This window comes from Paralichthys olivaceus, chromosome 3 (genome assembly GCF_024713975.1).
Source record: "Paralichthys olivaceus isolate ysfri-2021 chromosome 3, ASM2471397v2, whole genome shotgun sequence".
Classification (NCBI taxonomy): Eukaryota; Metazoa; Chordata; class Actinopteri; order Pleuronectiformes; family Paralichthyidae; genus Paralichthys; species Paralichthys olivaceus.
Genome location: NC_091095.1, coordinates 5,704,874 through 5,722,510, shown reverse-complemented (window position 1 = coordinate 5,722,510; position 17,637 = coordinate 5,704,874). Strand labels below are relative to the sequence as shown.

The following is a 17,637-nucleotide window of genomic DNA, read 5'->3' as shown; positions in this document are numbered from 1 at the left end:
AACCTTTTAGCTCTTTTATTTAATGCTACTTTCTGCTGACCCTCTGCTTTTTCTCTTCCCTTGAAGGTTCGAGATCGAAATTGAACCCATATTTGCTAGTTTGGCCTTATACGATGTCAAGGAAAAGAAAAAGGTAAGCTGTTATGCTTTCCTCAGTGCTTCCCTCAGCCCTGAGTTGTTGGGTCACTTCTGCAAACCATTAAAAATGTTGGGAGGCCAAAACGAATTTGATGAGTGGACTATAAAATTTTATGTTGTGGCCCTGTTATGCTTGCGGGCACGCAATTAAATCACACACTGGAACTATGTGTCTATCTGAAGAAGTTCACCTTCTTCTTTCTGCTCCCCTTTAGCTGACAGACACTAGAGGGTAGCACTTGCCTTGATAAGTGAATCACTCATATATTTTGCTCTGCACCTGAGGTGTATTATTTCACAAGTGGGTAATTTGTCACTGAAATGTTATTATGTTTGTCAGACACCAAGAGCAAGAAATCAGGTTGCAGTGATACAGCCATTCATTCCAAAAAGTACACTGTAATTGTATATCAGATACCAGAAGCTGTCATGTTGTTGCTGCGTTTAACATACCTGTCATAAAAATATCATAATTAACTTTTTGTGTGTGTCCCTCAGATATCGGAGAACTTTTTCTTTGACCTGAACTCTGAGCAGACGAAGGGGCTGCTGCGTCCACACATTCAGACAGCGGCCATCTCTACACTGGCACGCTCGGCCATATTTTCCATTACCTATCCCTCCCAGGATGTTTTCCTCGTCATCAAGGTCAGACAATTATGACATTTTTCTTAATCAAATCTTGTTTTGCACAAAAATTGGTGTCAATATTGGATTGACCCAAATGTAAGATTACATCCAATTTTTCAACACCTGAAAAAAATACTTCTTAAAGATATAAAACACTTTCCTCAACAAAGTTTTAGTCCAACAAAGATCCTTGAATCCATTTCTCTCATAAAAGTGACACATAAAATTCTTCTTTTACCACTGTTCCCCTTTTCTCTCGAAAAGAATATCTGATGTTGTAAATAGTCTTCAAATACAATACGACTTTGACATTTTCAAATGTAATGTCTGGAGGAAAGTATTGTTTTATATGTACGTACGGGCAGATAAGGTCATTTAAACATGTTTGAAAAAACTATTTGACAATCAGTCTATGTCCTGTGTGATGTTTTCATTGCTGTGTGAGTGTGGCGGCTGTGAACTGTGTGTGCTCTGTCCCCAGCTGGAAAAGGTACTGCAGCAAGGTGATATTGGAGAGTGTGCGGAGCCATACATGGTCTTCAAAGAGTCAGACGCTGCCAAGGTATGATCATTATGAATTTGATTTTGAATTTCACATATAAAGTCTTGAGATTTGTGTCAGGTGGACTATAACAATAGCAATATGTTATTTTGTAAGATATTAATTTATTCTTCTTTATCCACTATTTCAGCCGTAGTTTTAAAACTGCCCCGCATTCCTTGCACTTCAATCCATATTATTGCTGAAATATTGCATTATTAAATACTTTCTGATATTTAATGAATCTGAACACTTAAATATAGCTTGTTAGGGTTTTTTGGAAGTTTTTAAATCACAGATCTAACCAAATTATGTCTTTATTTAGAATAAGGAGAAGCTGGAGAAGCTCCGCAGCCAGTCGGAGCAATTCTGCCAACGTCTCGGCCGCTACCGAATGCCCTTCGCTTGGACCGCCATCCACCTAATGAACATTGTTAATAGTGCCGGCAGTCTGGAGAGAGATACGGAGCTGGAGATGAGCCTCTCAGGTCAGACATTCCCTTTTAACACAACCCTTAGGATTATAGCTGCAAATATATTAGGGTCAGGTCAGTAGCAGTCACAGTGTGTACGTGCAAAAAAGGAGCAACATTTTGCTTTGCGGTGCTTTAACTCACTCACAGTCTCAGGGTTGTATCAAGTTATCAGGGAACAGAGGCCTGGTGGTCACGCATGAGGTTCATGGACACATCAATACCTTACAACACTTTACAATCTTTATCTAAATATAACTTTCTGTCAACAAATAGTTAATAAAGCAAATTCAAACACAGAGCAAAGCAAAGTATTTAACCGCTTTGATTCTCGGTGCGTCTTTTTGAGTTTGACCCTTTGGTGTTTTTCTGATCTTTGACCTCACAATGTGTCTGTGATGCCAGCTGCCTTTTCTTGCTAGGCAGAAATATGTGCTGTTAATTAAGACAATTGAAGATGTAAATGATATCTGTATGTCTGCAGAGAGAAAAGGCTCATGGTCAGAACGAAGAAACTCGAGCATCATGGGAAGGCGCTCCTTGGAGAGGACCACCAGTGGAGATGAGTCATGCAGTCTGACAGGCTTTAGACCTGCAACACTCACCATCACCAACTTCTTCAAACAGGTCTCTGCAACAACACACATGCACGCAAACAAGTCTGAGGGATATGAGGGATGTGCCCTATAAAATATCTCTTTTTTATATATTTTCTATTCTCTGTTTGTGTCAGGAGGGAGACAGACTGAGCGATGAAGACTTGTATAAGTTCCTAGCAGATATGAGAAGACCCTCTTCGGTTCTCAGGAGACTCAGACCCATCACAGGTACAAACTTGTTCTTTAATTTTTTCCTTATGATACTCAACTTTAATTGGCATCACAATTAAACATTTGATGACTTGAACTACCTGTGTTTTTATTTGAATTATCATCCTTCCTACCTTTCTTTACTTCTCACCACAGCCCAGTTGAAGTTGGATATTTCCCCAGCTCCAGAGAACCCCCACTATTGCTTGACCCCTGACCTCCATCAAGTTAAACCTTATCCAGACAGTAGGGTGCGTCCCACCAGGGAGATCCTGGAGTTCCCTGCAAGGGATGTCTACGTGCCAAACACCACTTACAGGTATGGAAAAAAAAATATCCGCAGTATGAGAAAAGAAGTGTTTGTGTCTTACCTTTCAGTATAATCAAATTATTCAATAGTGAATTTGTTTGTGAAGCTTTCACTCTAAATTACTTCTCAGTAGGGCTGTCAAAATTGCTCCAAAATAACGTTTGAATATTCGCTCTAAAAAAACACATAGGTTTGAACCATTCGAATATATATGCACATGCGCATTATGTCAATAACAGGAGGACAAACTAATACAACGAGACATAACTGCTTGTATGGTATTTTTATTTCAGTTTTAACACAAAACATACCTACACATTACAAAATAAGTAAATTAACTAACCGTAAAACTTAGACCCCCTCTCTCTCTATGCGCGATACACATACTGATTTAAATAAACAATTTGTTAATAACGGTCAGTAACGGGTCTCTGTGGCTGACGTGAGCTGAAGGTAGTGGGAGTGTAAGTTGCGAGTTTAGGGGGCACGTCAGCCAGAGCTTTAGTGGGTGTGTATGTGAGTGTGTATGTGAGTGAGACTGCTGCCTGCTGAACAGAGGGTCGCAGGGAGAAGGATCTGAACTGCCCGTGTTTCGGCTACAAAACTCCGCCGAACCGATCCGAAACCAGCCCCAAATTTGTATCCACCCGCCTGGAAACCGTGGTCGCGTCTCACTTTCAGCAGTGAGTGACGCTGTGCAAGTGCAACTCCTGTGGCCTCACCTGTCATGCAGTGTGCCCACTCGCAAAGCAGCCACTGATGTGTTTTTTCCACAGTCGAATATTAATTTTCACAATCGAATATCCGTTTTATTTTAATATTCGAATATATATTCGAATTTAGAATATTCGTTGACAGCCCTACTTCTCAGTAGGTTGCCAAAATCCAAGCTGTTTTAAATGGTTTTATTTTAATGAAACTTTTGAATGAATCTCAATTTTCACAATCACAATTATTTTAATAAATCCCCTTTTATTTAGCTTTCAGTCATGTACATTTGTTAAATCTGTATAAAGGCTAAATGCTAAAGCTAAAGAGTATATGTGTATACTCACACAAGACAAGAACCTCAGCTAATGCGTAAACACATCTATTACTCGTAGAAACCTGCACGCTCAAGGTTTGCACTGTAATGACCTGCACTGTGTCTGCCAGTGTGTAAATATTCCATCTGGACTAGTGCTTTTTTATCAAGGTCGTCTGGAGAGATGTTCATATTACCAGATGAGGCCTTTGACATGGTGTTGCAGTTGCAGGTCTTGTTTGTTTGAATTGGGTGAAAGGATAGCATTTAAATTTTACTCTATTCACAGTCTTTTTAATCATTTTATCATGAACAGAAATGTAAGACTTCCATAAGACGTAAGGTTTGATATAATTTATATATTACGTATAATATAGTAAAAACCTTTAGTGCAGAAACTTTGTCTCACCCTTCTTACAGTGACAGTAATTACACAAACACTGTACGTGTGTGCATATGTCGTGCATCCTCACAGACGATCGCTTTCTCTTTTAGACTAGCTCCTTTTATTATTTAATCAGCTGGGGTATTGCTACTACCCCATGTGAGCTTTGCATGCTGGTGTTAAGAAATCAGAGTTGGCCCTGTAAATATATTCACTGCCAGCATAAAGGGGGAAAAACCATCCTCCTCCCAATTCCATGTTCTGTACCTTTTACTCGATGCCAACTTCCTTTTCTATCTGGACCATCAGAATCTTTGGACACTTTCTAGGTTTTGCTGCCGTAGGCTGTGTCATGCTTCTAGTTGACATAGCCTAATCTGATTCCATCACATCAGCTCTGGTTAACCAATCATTGGGTTGATTATAAGCACCAGGGCAAGTGTGGGAATGTCACTACAGACACCAAATTAAATCCCTGCTGCGCTGTGAAACACAAACAGATTTATCCGGCACTGATTAACTGAAGTGAACTAATTTGACAAGGGGTTGAATAGAAAGGACTTTGGATGATATGTAAAAGTCATATACTCCAGATTTAAAGTAATAGTCTTCAAGAGGACATGAATCAGAATACTCCTGCCATCTAGATATCAGCAGTCCTGTTTTTATCAACTGTGATATAACTGTGTCATATAATAATATGTATCCAGATTGTACAATATGTAAGCATGTCCATATATAAGTCTGTATAATTTAAATTGAGAAGAAATATATTCACAAGGACATTTAATTTGGCTCAGACAACAAATGCAGTGATGTTGGATATGTGTTTGGTCACATTGATTTTTATTTTGTCAACATGACTTTTAGAGCACATAGCTACTTGTCTGGGTTACATTACATACATTATGTTAGGATGAGGTACATTTACAGTACAGTTGAAATCATGGAAAAAGTCAATATGACTCAATAACATAGGAAATACATGGAAATGAGTACCAGCATAAATCATATAATAGCATGGACATGGTTTAAATACTTTACACAGTAAAAAAAAAACATAGAACAAACAAAAGGAAAAGTTTTGTAATATGCTGCCAAAGGCTTGGCTCCACTATTTGTATTTGGTAAAGCAAGGTCCTCATTCATTTGTATGGACAATTATTTTGCTGTACTTTCCTAGAAACCTGAAATTCAGTATATAATTGCATGCATTATGTAGTAACCTGATTGTTTTGGTGTGTACGTCTTCATAACATGCAAGACAGTTTCACATCACAAAGATAAAATGCACTTTTATATATTTCACAAAACGAAAGATGGCCAGGTCATCTCAGTTTTAGAATTAGATTGTAATGCGTTCCCATAGATTTTTCTCCCACTGCTGTACTGTTACATTTTGCAACCGGCACTAAATCGGGTTGCTGATTATGGATCAATATGTCCATTTTGCAAGTGACTGCAGATGTTGCAAAATGACGATTCTACTCTCCTTGCTGGATCAGACCCAATAGGTTAACGGCCCATGTGGCATTTGTTGCAACAGTGCGACAGTTCAGCATTTTCTGACATTTTTTGGCCTGTTAGTCAGACTGCACCAGTCTGTGTCAGAATGGTATCGGGAAGCAATCAGCTTAATGTTGTATATAAATTAAGAATTTTGTCTTATAGACATGCATGATGCCTGATTTACTTCACTTTCCCTTTCTATGAAACATGTCATTTGCGTGTTACATATATGTTTATGAAAGATGCCAGCCGTGTTGTAGAGAGCAGAAGGTGTGAGTTGTGTGGTTCAGGAGGTTTTTGGAGTTTGGTCTGGTCGCACAGTGATCTTGGTCATCTTGAGGGAATATGAGGGCCCTGTGCCTGGCTTCCAGTGAATGCCCTTCCTCCGTACTGAGCGTCCCTTTGCCCTCAGCCACAAATACCTTCCATTAAGGTTGGTCTCTCCGCAGTCATTGAACCACCAGCCACCTGCCAAAGGGTCCAGAGAACAGGCATAAGTTAAACATTGTGTCATGATCGTGCCTTGAAATTACAGCAATTCATTATATGATTTGGATTATTGCTGCAGTGGGGATTCAGTGGAAGGCTCAGCAGAAGCAGTTTGAGAATCTCTTTACCTGTGTAATTGCGAGTGCAGAAGGAGTTACGGTGGTTAATGTTATTTCTGTCTTTTGTGGAGAATCTCATGCCGGTCATGTTGGCCATGGCGTTAGGCAGGTCACCAGAGAAATGGCTGACATGAATGGTGTAGTCCTTTGAGGCACCATCCAATGAGAACCGGTACTCAGCCCAGTGCTTCTCCTCCTTCCAATCCTCCAAATCAATACGTAGGATGTAAACTCCCTGCTGTGCAAGACTGTGGATCTTCTTTAAGCCCAGCCAGAAGTCCTCTGTGTTAAACATACATATACAGTTTTAACCTTGCATGAACATTTCAGCAGCAGGGACTCTTAAAAAGTTTCTAGTATCAAACAACATTTCCTTATTAAATTATACATTTTTAATTTAATCTCCAGCAGAACTTAAATCATGCATCTTCAATTGAGAAGGAATGCATTCTTTACACTTGTATCCCTTGGCCTATGGTTGCATGCTACTGTTAGCTGTAAGGTATTAATGTTGAGGTATAAATGAGCAGCTGCCTGAGCCGGCGAGTACTGCACGAAAAGTTGTCAGTCTCTCAGCTTAGGGCTGATGGGAAACAATTACTGTTTCCTATGACTAGACCTGCAGGAAGCAGTTGCAAATGTCCACACACGTCACAAAAGTCAGGTTCAAATGGTCTCCAGTGCTATCTTTGGTTGCTTTTATTTTGCAATAAAAGTGTAATTATTTGTATCTACATAAGTTCTGCAGCAGAGTATAAGTACTTATTGCATAACCGTGTATATTTTGTTAATACTCCCTTTGAGGACTTATTTGGAGTGTAGCACAAAGTTTAAAAAAAGGCACCCACTTTCTAGATCTCCAAAGCCTCCCTCATATTTCTCCCATGTCTGGTCAAAATCCACTGAACCATCGATCCTGTGCTGGATGACAGTTGAGCCACCATCTGTAGAGTGGATGAGAAGTATATTTCAAGTTGAGGCACAAGTCACGCACACATTTACACAAGGATCAGGGAGCTTATCATAGAACATGTAGGCATAGGTTACAATAGGTTATCCACCCCTGTGTCTGCCCTCCTTGATAACGTGTTCCTGTGGCTGTCTAGCTTGATAACCTTTTGTCTTCTGTTCCTTGCCCAGAGATGGATGTAAATTACAAGTGCTTCATCGTTAAGTAAGTCAGTGGCTTTGAACACAAAATCAGTAATTTTGATGCTTTCGCTGAAACTTCAGATTGCTGTTGTCTCACTCACCTGAACCCATTTCGCAATACACATTGAATGGCTCTGATAGGTTTGGCTTGATAACATAGACTCCACTGTTTGCCTCTCCTTTGTTATACAGCTCACTGCAGTCCACAGGGAGATCTGCAGCACAATACCAAAATTAATACATCAACTTTTTTTATTTCAAGATATTTCATATTTACCCCAACATTTTTAAACAGCCACTAATATAAAATGATCAAATAATTTTACCGTTTGTTTCCAGGCCAGTTGAGTTTTCTGTCAGATATTCAAACATATTCGGAGCTGCGGGATCTGAATCCACTGGCTTATCGACTGTATCTTGAAAACTGTCAAAGCTTAGCTGCAAGGAAATGCAAATGAATGCGCAGTGTTAAATGATGTGGTCAGCCCTTGAAAAAGACCAGAATCATTCCCAATATTCCTAAAACAGAATTTATTCTCACAGATAGCAGATGTTTGGCAAAATGTAGTATAAACCTCCGAAATTGTTTCCTACCTTTTCCTCCAGGTTTTTAATCTTGACTTTCTGGTGGTCAAGTTGATCGTGCTGCTCTTTCACAGCTTCCAGCAGATTGGTGATCGTTCTCTCTTGTGCGTCAATCACATCCTGAAAATGCCACAATGAAAATAAAGTTCATCCTCTCTCCCTATACATATGTTGTATTTAAAAAAAATTTTAAACTCCAGTGGTTTAGTGGCAGGAATAAAAAAAAAACCAGGTAATTACATTTTTAATATCACTTATTAGTAGATTAGTTTAATATAATTTAATTAATGTAACACTAAACAATGGAACACAAAAGTAATGACTTTACTTTTGTTGTTCAATTATACATTAGCAAAATTTGATAGCCCATGTACTGTATTTTGACAACATCTAAGTGTAGTTGGAAACTTAATGCGTTTTTTTATTTGCTCACTTATCATTTTCATCCACTAACCCAGGCAAACACAAATACCTTGTAATTGAACAGCACTTAGCCACTTACCTTGAGTGATGTGATTTCACTAAGCTGGTCGGCAGGGACCATGCTCTGTGACAGTCCCTTCAGCCTCTCCTCCAGGCTCCCCACCTTACTCTGCAGCTGCGTGCGCTCGTGCATGATGCCATTGATCTTAGAGTTGATCTCCAGCGACAAGTTCCTGATCTCCTCATTGTTGGCCTTCAAGAAGTTGGTGGTCTTCTTCAGCTCCTCCTCTTCCTCCTTGATCTCTGACGTGACAACAGAGAGCTGGTAGAAAGAGCGGTCAAAAATGTTCAGCTTTTGGAAAATGTCGTTGATCTGGGCCTTGGTCTTGTGGACGAATTCCCGCAAACTCTGGCCCAGCTGAAGAAGGCCGTTTGCAAGTAGTCGAACATCATCCAGCATGGCAAAGCGTGACTTGGCCTCAGTTGGGCTTGGTTCTGTGGTCAAGGCGTGGGGATGCTGCGTGGGTTGCAAGTTGGTTTGCTCTTCTCTACCTGAGGTTTCCAAAGGGACGGCAGTGGTGAAATCAGCAAGCAGCAGAAACAGACAAAACAGCTTCATCATGATTTCGCTGTCCAATCCTTGATGGTGGAATGACAGTAACACTGTTGCACTGCTGTTGGCTTCCTCTTCTTTGAGCTTGTTTCTCTCCCTCTGCTTATAACATAGACGTCCTTGCTGTTAAAACGATGTGAGAGCAGCAGGCTGCTCTGTTTTATATACTACGCCGTCTGTAGAGGAGGGGGGGATTAGCTGATCATTAAACCCTACTATGTTTTAGCTGTTTACCCCACCTCCTCCCAAATCCCCCTGAAGCCCTCCCTCTCCTGAACAAACAAATCACAGCAGTGAGCAAATGACATTTACACCCCCCCCCCCGCCTCAACTGTCCATTTAACCCCAATCCCCTCTCCATACCACACCCTGCCCCACACTGTTCTCCATCTATAGTGCAGAGCTTTAGCTGATCAGCAGAATGCCAACAATGGCCATCACTGGTTTTTGATGGATCGTCAGCCTGATCAATCTCAAACCTTATAACCTTGCACACACTTTGCTCTGATTGATAAGGCGGTGTGTAATTAATGCTCTTGGGTTTGATTTAGCATCCTGCTGAATCAGCCTAGCACCGAGCTCTCCTTCTTCTTCGCTCTTTGTGTGGGGAGGGTAGTGGGCCTGACATCCGTGCCAGGGTTGAGCTTCTAGCCATGAATGATGTGATAGAGGTTGGACAGTGTGTACTCATCATCGTGATTTTATTGCTCAGCCTTATCTGGGTTTTTTCAGGTTTGTCATTCCTTGTGTAATATTTTAATGCCACCAGACACCAGAAATCGAGAGTACACACCCACCGAGCTCTTTATACTAACACTGGCGAGGGCTTCCCTGTGCTTGCAAATCAGCCTCAGTTCTTCATGGCGTCAATTCTTTAGGGTGTTACTTTGAGCTTTTAGTCCATCAACAATTTTTGCAGCACATTCATTTTGCAAATCTCACATTCTAACACTTCCTAAACTTTGTCTGTTCTAGTTGGGTCGATTTCCATTTTGGCCAGTGCAGTCCAGTGAAGGAGCTCAAACCAGATCGATTACATGCAAACTGGCCAAACTGACATTTGTCATTATAACTGCGTTCAGAACTGTGCTGAGCTTCAGATATTGTCCTGAAATTATCCAAGGGGGCTGGATGTGAGATCCCAAATGGTTGAAATCACCTGCATCATGTTTTTACCATTCTGATCTTGGAAGTGAACTTTAACTGAAGCTCCAGACCTGTATCTGCACAATGTTCTGCCTTGCACTGCTGCCACACGATTGGCTGACTGAATGATTGCATGAATAAGAGGGTGTGCAGGTGTTCTTCATGACGTGCTCGCAGCTTTTATAGGATCATTCTTGTCCTATTTTTATGGGGAATGTTTAGTAAGAGGTTTTAAGCAAACTTGCAGTGTTGGTGAAATGTGTTCACCATTAGCCAGAGAGGGGGGAGGAACTAATTACTGAAATTACTTGATGTAAAATTTAATAGGAATATAAATATTTATACTTTTGGCAGTTCTTACTGCTTGGTTTCCAACTAAAATAAACATGTCCATATGTGATGTAAAAAAGTATGACCACACAGACTGCACTCTTTCAAAATGGGTTTGGTTCATACATGAATGTGTATGTTGAAAGTGTCCTGTTAGCATCTTCAATGGAGTTTTTTTCTATGTATTATTGATGTTAAAGTAAAGCACTAATCAGGCACTTTGTATAGCAAATACAAATATTAAATTATCACTTTTACATTATGACAAATAGCAGAAATTACTGGGATATTTGCCCCATTGCCTCAAGCGTTGGTTTGAAATGGAAACATTTGGCTGTTACAGTGCACTCTGAAATACCACGGTCATCTTAATGAGCTCTTTTTAGTCATTTGTGGTTATAAGGATGGATTACCTCAATTCTCAGTAATTAAGGGAGTGCTATGGTTTTCATATGAACAGAGCAGAAAGAAAAGGTCCTGTGGAAAAAAAAATTGGCTGTATACTGAGTGAATGTGCAGAATTTCTGTATCAGCATAATGCAGATAATGATATTCAGTATCCTTCATTCCAGCACAGTGTTCAGTGCTGAGGATTGGAAGTGAGGGTGTTAAAGGTTTGAACCTCACCTGGCCTTCTCAGGTCTCTGTGGCACTGTCATATTCTGCTCATGTTTGTAGTCAAGTTTGGCAATTTAATAATTTATTACAAAATACTGATTTGGGATTACATTGTGCAAAATGTGCAAAATATGTAAAAACAAGAAAAAAAAATGTGTGTAGGAGGGGAGGGATTTAAGTCAGTGATGCTAGGACAGCAACAAGTGACACTTTCAACACTACAACTGAATGTGTAGTCTGTGCAATTATTGCTTCAACATGCTAATTCATTTCACCTGTTTGACATCAAGATCGCATGTTTTTTGTAGTAATCTTGAATTGGGACAAAGTTATGTGCACTGCAGCACAAAATCATCGGAGTATTTAAAGTTCAAGTTCATCCACCCACTTCTATAGCAGCCATCCAAACTGTTAGTACAAACTAAATGACTGGTAACAGAAAGAGAAATTCCAATCATCAGACAAGAGCGATTCCCACGCTTCCTTGTCAGTTGTGGTTCCAGCTGTGGTCTCTGTGGGGCCGACCCCACTGACTCCGCTACGTCATTGTGGTTTGCCAGCTGATCCCAGGTTAGATTGCACTTCCAGTTCTGGGGCCGCCTCCTCCTTCCCAGCAGTGAAGTAATAGTTCTTTTTCTTAACATTACATCTGCTGGCAAAACAACTGCAATGAAAAAGACTGTTAAATACAACAAATTCATATTTTTTAACCCTCAAGTTGGATGGCGAGAGTTCGCTGTGATGCAGTGTAAATCGTTATTTTCCCCCCAAAAAAAGTTCTTATGGGAATGACAAAAAAGTTTTCCATCATGTTACAGACTTTGGACTGTATTGAGGTCGTTACTTCTCTTTATTCCTCTGAAATGATCAGTTTATCAGGCAAAATAACATTCATCCCTCGTCCCATCCTCCAGCCTGTTGTCAAAACTGGTTTATGTTGCATCATTTATGTTTATTGACAGCCCACGTTTCCTGTATTCACATTGTGGTTTACCTTGCAGCTTAAATGAATCAGTTCATATCATCGAAATAAAGACATCTTAAAATGATAGTATCAATCACTTAAAAAATATGTCTATAGTTCTATAAATGTTTGCGTATCCTTGTTGGAGTTGATATCATTTATGATGTGCCTTCTTCGCTGTGTTTGTGTTTTTCAGGAATCTGCTTTATGTGAACCCTCAAAGTCTTAACTTCGCCAACCGCCAAGGCTCCGCCCGCAACATTACAGTGAAAGTGCAATTTATGAACGGAGAGGATCCTAACAATGCAATGCCGGTACGTCACCACAGGGCTGTAACATAAACAGTTACCACTTATCAATTAGTCTTAGTGTCGTCAGCCATACCACAAGTGTTCTGACTGAGCTGAGTGTGTTACCGTTTTTATGTTTGTTTTACACTGATTAATTTAGAGCACTAAAACTGCACTGCCTTATTCTACAGCTATGTGAATGTTAACAAATATACATCTTCAGAGACAGTCATTCATTCAATAGAGCTCAAGTGTCCCTGAACATCAGTATTGTTCTTATTATCCCCCAGGTGATATTTGGGAAGTCCAGTTGTTCAGATTTCTCGAAAGAGGCCTACACTGCTGTGGTGTACCATAACAGGTAGGTCAATTGTCTTTTGGCACGTGGTGGTTTTAATACAAAGTCGTCACTTCTGTTGGGATTTAGAATGAGTTTTTTTGGCGGCCTGTGTAGTTTGTAGTGTGTCCGTGTGTTGTAGTTGTTTCTGTACAATACTTATGTGAGCATGCTGAAATAAAACTTCAAACAAGACGTACAACTGATAACTGTACAATGTCCCGGTCAGAAGTGATGTCAGTACACTTATCTGTTGGAAACACTATGGATACCCACCGCCTCTGCTGCTTGTAAGATATTGTGGCGTTTTGAGGGTTGTTCTCTCCTTGGCTACTTCACCTTACCTTTAATTATGTGGAAGTCTAATTCTGGGATTCCGGTATTCCATCACATCTGTCGTACTTGACATAGGTCTTAAATTTAATTCATTATCGTCTTAATAGGGTCTTAAAAGTCTTGAATTTAACTTGTGTAAAACTTGTTCTGGAAAAGTAGGTGAAATTAGATTAATCCAAAGATCCAAAAATCTCCATATCAAAAACATACGTCTTTTTTTCTTTGTCTTTTTAATGTCTACCATTATGTAGTTACCACAATATGATTTATTTAACGGCTTACCTTGGCAGTGCTATGTTACCTGTAGATGTTGAAAAGCCAAAATGCTCTGTCTCGTATGGACGATCGTAATTAAACTCATAGATGTTCCCTTTTAAATCAACTTTATTGTGACATCTTCTCCTATACCTCCACTACCCTACATTTTGATGGCTTTCATTAAAGAAAGAGTTGAGTCAACCTTCTGGTTATTGTCATATGGTGTCCTTGAGTTTTGTTCGTCTGTACATAAGAGTTGAGGGGTCTCTAATATTTTATCACCACTATTAGGTGTTTTTTACGACACCCAGTGGTTTGTCATTTGACACCCAAGGGTCAAACCTTCAAGGCCAAAGTTAATCAACCTGTGAATAATGTACCACCGTGACTAGGTAGATCATGCATGAGGACCTCTATAAGTTAATGGTCAATTATAGTCTATATTTTGCACAGAAATGGCACAATATTTCTTTTATCAGGTCCTTAAAGGTAAGTGAGAGAAAAGTGAATGACAAGGCTCTCTATTAATGGAATTGTTTTGTAAATCTGGAAAGCTTCCATCTTTCATGCTTTTAGCTTGAATGTACTGTGCCCTGCTAATAAACCATGATCTTTTCCGGTTACGTTGTTTGTTTTGGAGGATTTTTCCCGTCCAAAATGTTTGTTCCCATGAGAAATAGGAACCTTTCTCTGACCCTCATTAAACAGCTTTGGTCACTTACATCCTGGTGGGTTTGTTAATGGGACTGCTGTAGTTGTGGGTTGTTTGTGTCTTCATGTAAGAGTTTATAGAATTCAGCTGAAGTGAATTATGTAATATTTCTTTTTGGGTCACTTGACTTCCTCAATGAACCCTTTCTCTTTTTTTAAATAAATATTCCCAAGTCCTTATCGTGTGCACATGTGCAAAATATGTTTGCATATTTGAGGCCACATTAGACTGAACCATATGACGTCCGCTTAATTAATCTATTTAGTGTGGTTGTCGCTCTCAATCTTTTAATTTAATGAATAACAAGCTGCTTGTAAGACGTTTTTTAGTCCTGAATATGTGTCACTATTTGCTTTCATTAGATCACCTGACTTCCATGATGAGATCAAGATCAAGTTGCCTGCCTCCCTGTCAGACCACCACCACATTCTCTTCACCTTTTACCATGTCAGCTGCCAGCAGAAGCAGAACACACCTCTGGAGACCCCTGTGGGATACACGGTGGGTAACAGTCACCAGTGCAGCTACTTAATTTGGCTCTCACTGTTGCTCCAGCCTGCTTAAGCATTAATTTAGATAATCCAACAACACAGCATATCTATTTAAAGCCTTAAAACACTGTGATAAATGTAATATGTTATATAAAAAATGTTTTGTTGTCTATATTTAATTCTTATAATTCTTTTTTCCTCCTGTCTCTCTAGTGGATCCCTATGTTGCAGAACGGACGTCTGCGGACAGGACACTTCTGTCTTCCTGTGTCTCTGGAAAAACCACCACAATCCTACTCGGTTCTCTCCCCAGATGTAAGACACAATTTTTTTATGCAAATATTTAAAATGCATGAAATTATTAATTAAATCAGGAATTTAATATTAAAAAAGGGCAGTTATGATGATTTCTTTTATGGATTATTGTTCTTCAGGTTCCTCTCCCAGGGATGAAGTGGGTGGATAACCATCGAGGAGTTTTCAATGTGGAAGTGGTGTCTGTTTCAGCCATACACACACAGGTAACTGTGCTCTATTCATGTATTTCATTAAATTACACAACACAAACATAACCATTTTAAATTCCTTTTAAAGTAAAGAGAAACAACCACACAGTGCTCCCACATTTAGAACGGAATTCCCTTCCCAGCACCAGTTCATTACGGGGTGCGGTTCACCTAACCACGCTTTTACTGAGGTCTACTCCATCTCTGTGTCGGCTGTGGTGTGGAGGGCTGGACCTTGGTCCACAGGAGCCTAACTGGGACTAATGTGCTCATAAATCACTGCCCCTGGTTTAGATTAGACTCGCTTGGTTCCTTTTTTCTTGTAGTTATGTTCGCTTTGCGGTTTCCGCTCGGTGAGCCAACTTGCCGGCTCACAGTTACAGATGATTAGATCCAAGCTTACTTTTGTTTGTTGACTGCCTTCCCTCCCTTTTTTCATCTTTCTCTAACTTCAAACATGTACCATCCCTCCTTTTCTGTATCCCATTTCTGCATTGCATTTATTTTACTAAAATATTTTCCACTCTCTGTTCTCTCTAATGCCTCTCTCTTTTTTCTCACTCTAGGACCAGTACCTGGATAAGTTCTTTGCCTTGGTTCATGCCTTGGATGAGCACATGTTCCCAGTCAGGATAGGAGACATGCGCATCATGGAGAACAACCTGGAGGCCGAGCTCAAGTCCAGCATTGCGGCTCTAAACTCTTCCCAGCTGGAGCCGGTGGTTCGATTCCTTCACCTCCTACTCGACAAGTTGGTTTTGCTTGTAGTGCGGCCGCCGGTCATCGCGGGACAGATAGGTATGCTACTGTAAATCATTTCACCCTTCGGAAAAATGTTGATTCTAAATGACATAGAGATGATTGTTAGTGTTCCAAAAATATTCACAAGCTCTCAGACGTAGAAGTGATCACATATTCATGCTAAGAAAACCCTTTTTGAATGTTTTTGGTCTATGTGGGTCATCCTGTGCAACACGCATGTTAACTTTATGTGCAACAACTCTGCTCTTTGTCCATGTCTGCATTTGTGTTTGTCAATTTGCCTCTGTCTCAACCCCTGTGTGTATGTGGGCGTGCGTGTTTAGTGAATCTGGGCCAGGCATCCTTCGAGGTCATGGCATCCATAGTGAACCGGCTTCATAAGTACCTGGACACCAGCCAGGACATGCATGGCCGCAACAGCCTGCTGTCCTCTTACATCCACTATGTCTTCCGCTTGCCGAGCACTGACCCCAACTCTCCATCGCCAGGTAATCCATATAATTAAACCTCCTCATGATTTTATTTTTTATTTATTTACATCTGTTCTTCAGTTTTCTCCACTAAGTTGACCTCATCCAACCACCAAATCACCCTCAGCGGGTGTCCGTGATCAAACCTACCTGCCATAATTTTTCTTTTCCTATTTCTTTTTATCTTTTCCTTTTTTTCCCTCCCACATCCATTTTGTCTTCCACCCAACACAGACACCAACTCATCCTCAACAGGTAGATATGGTCCACTGCTGTACATTTCTAATCTATGTGCATTCCTTCTTCCATTATAGTTAAAGAACGTTAAGTCTCATGGACACAATTTCCTACAGACCCTGTATTAGATCAAACTATCCACTGGCAAGACGTTCATTGTTTTACACAACTCCATATAACTAAATTAAAATTAAATGTGCTTTTTCTTCAATAACATATTCAAAATATGTTATTCATATCACCAAATGCAGGGCGAAGGGTTGGGAACTATAGCAGATTGTTAAAGGGGAATTTCAGTATTTTTCATCCCAGGCCCTATGTTTATTAATGTGGCTGTCAAAATGAATGACACTTACAAGAACTTTTGGAATCTCTCCATCAGATCGTTTCACCAATAAATGTCTCAGATTTTTCTCTGGGTCTGTGCTTAGAGTTAGGCAACTTGGGTTGTTGCAAGAAGACAGAGGTGGAAAACGAAAGTGAGATTAAGAGGAAGTTGCACTGAGGAGTTTGGATTTTAGTATTAACATAACTATTATGGCTGAATCCTTGATGCGAATGAATATATACAAAGCTACAAAGCACTGGGAACTCACATTATGTTGATGTTGACAGACTTTTAGCAAAAGATCCAGAATAACAAAGCACTTGCAGTGGATGTTTTATGTCACAGTTGCCTCTTAAGATTTCATTGGACCCTCTGTAGTAGTGTCAAGGCAATCTACTGGACCAAGTTTATTTTAAGTATCAATCATTTACACACCCACATTTCACAAGTTGAAATATACTGGAATTCCCCTTTAAAGGTACAGTGTGTAGAATTTTGTGATATCTAGTGTTGAAGTTGCATGTTGCAGCTGAACACCCCTCACCTCACCCTCTCCTTCCAAACATGAAAAAAGAACCTGTGGTAGCCTTTAATTGTCATAAAAACTCAAAAAGTGTTTAGTTTGTCCAGTCTGGACTAAAACATGGCGGCC

The 17,637-nt window shown here is 40.0% G+C and overlaps 2 protein-coding genes across 24 annotated transcripts in view; one reads left to right on the top strand and one right to left on the bottom strand.

Annotated features, from left to right (window-relative positions):
• dock7 (dedicator of cytokinesis 7) overlaps nt 1-17,637 on the top strand; it is a 45,347-nt gene that overhangs the window by 7,223 nt on the left and 20,487 nt on the right. For 15 of the 23 annotated variants that reach the window (XM_020098388.2, XM_020098386.2, XM_069521629.1 and 12 more), the window contains exons 8-22: nt 67-133; nt 637-786; nt 1,250-1,330; nt 1,635-1,797; nt 2,267-2,409; nt 2,516-2,609; nt 2,748-2,910; nt 12,455-12,572; nt 12,839-12,909; nt 14,554-14,692; nt 14,896-14,997; nt 15,117-15,203; nt 15,755-15,986; nt 16,274-16,438; nt 16,655-16,675. In XM_020098388.2, coding sequence (XP_019953947.1) covers nt 67-133; nt 637-786; nt 1,250-1,330; nt 1,635-1,797; nt 2,267-2,409; nt 2,516-2,609; nt 2,748-2,910; nt 12,455-12,572; nt 12,839-12,909; nt 14,554-14,692; nt 14,896-14,997; nt 15,117-15,203; nt 15,755-15,986; nt 16,274-16,438; nt 16,655-16,675 — 1,796 coding nt within the window. The remainder of the gene's footprint in view (nt 1-66; nt 134-636; nt 787-1,249; nt 1,331-1,634; nt 1,798-2,266; nt 2,410-2,515; nt 2,610-2,747; nt 2,911-12,454; nt 12,573-12,838; nt 12,910-14,553; nt 14,693-14,895; nt 14,998-15,116; nt 15,204-15,754; nt 15,987-16,273; nt 16,439-16,654; nt 16,676-17,637) is intronic. The other 8 variants (XM_069521628.1, XM_069521627.1, XM_069521626.1 and 5 more) reach the window with 1 other exon arrangement.
• Nucleotides 5,134-9,337, bottom strand: angptl3 (angiopoietin-like 3). The gene is made up of 7 exons (XM_020098393.2): nt 8,667-9,337; nt 8,174-8,284; nt 7,906-8,017; nt 7,681-7,794; nt 7,276-7,371; nt 6,437-6,709; nt 5,134-6,287 (listed from the first exon to the last, which is right to left on the bottom strand). The coding sequence occupies exons 1-7, from the start codon at nt 9,207-9,209 to the stop codon at nt 6,106-6,108; spliced, it is 1,431 nt and encodes a 476-aa protein (XP_019953952.2). The 5' UTR covers nt 9,210-9,337; the 3' UTR covers nt 5,134-6,105.

Coding starts and splice junctions, on each gene's coding strand:
- angptl3 (XM_020098393.2), bottom strand. CDS start 9,209: ATGATGAAGCTGTTTTGTCTGTTTCTGCTGCTTGCTGATTTCACCACT. Junction 8,018..8,173: donor TTAAAAACCTGGAGGAAAAG/GTAGGAAACAAT, acceptor ATTTCCTTGCAG/CTAAGCTTTGACAGTTTTCA. Junction 6,710..7,275: donor AGGCTTTGGAGATCTAGAAA/GTGGGTGCCTTT, acceptor TGTTTAACACAG/AGGACTTCTGGCTGGGCTTA.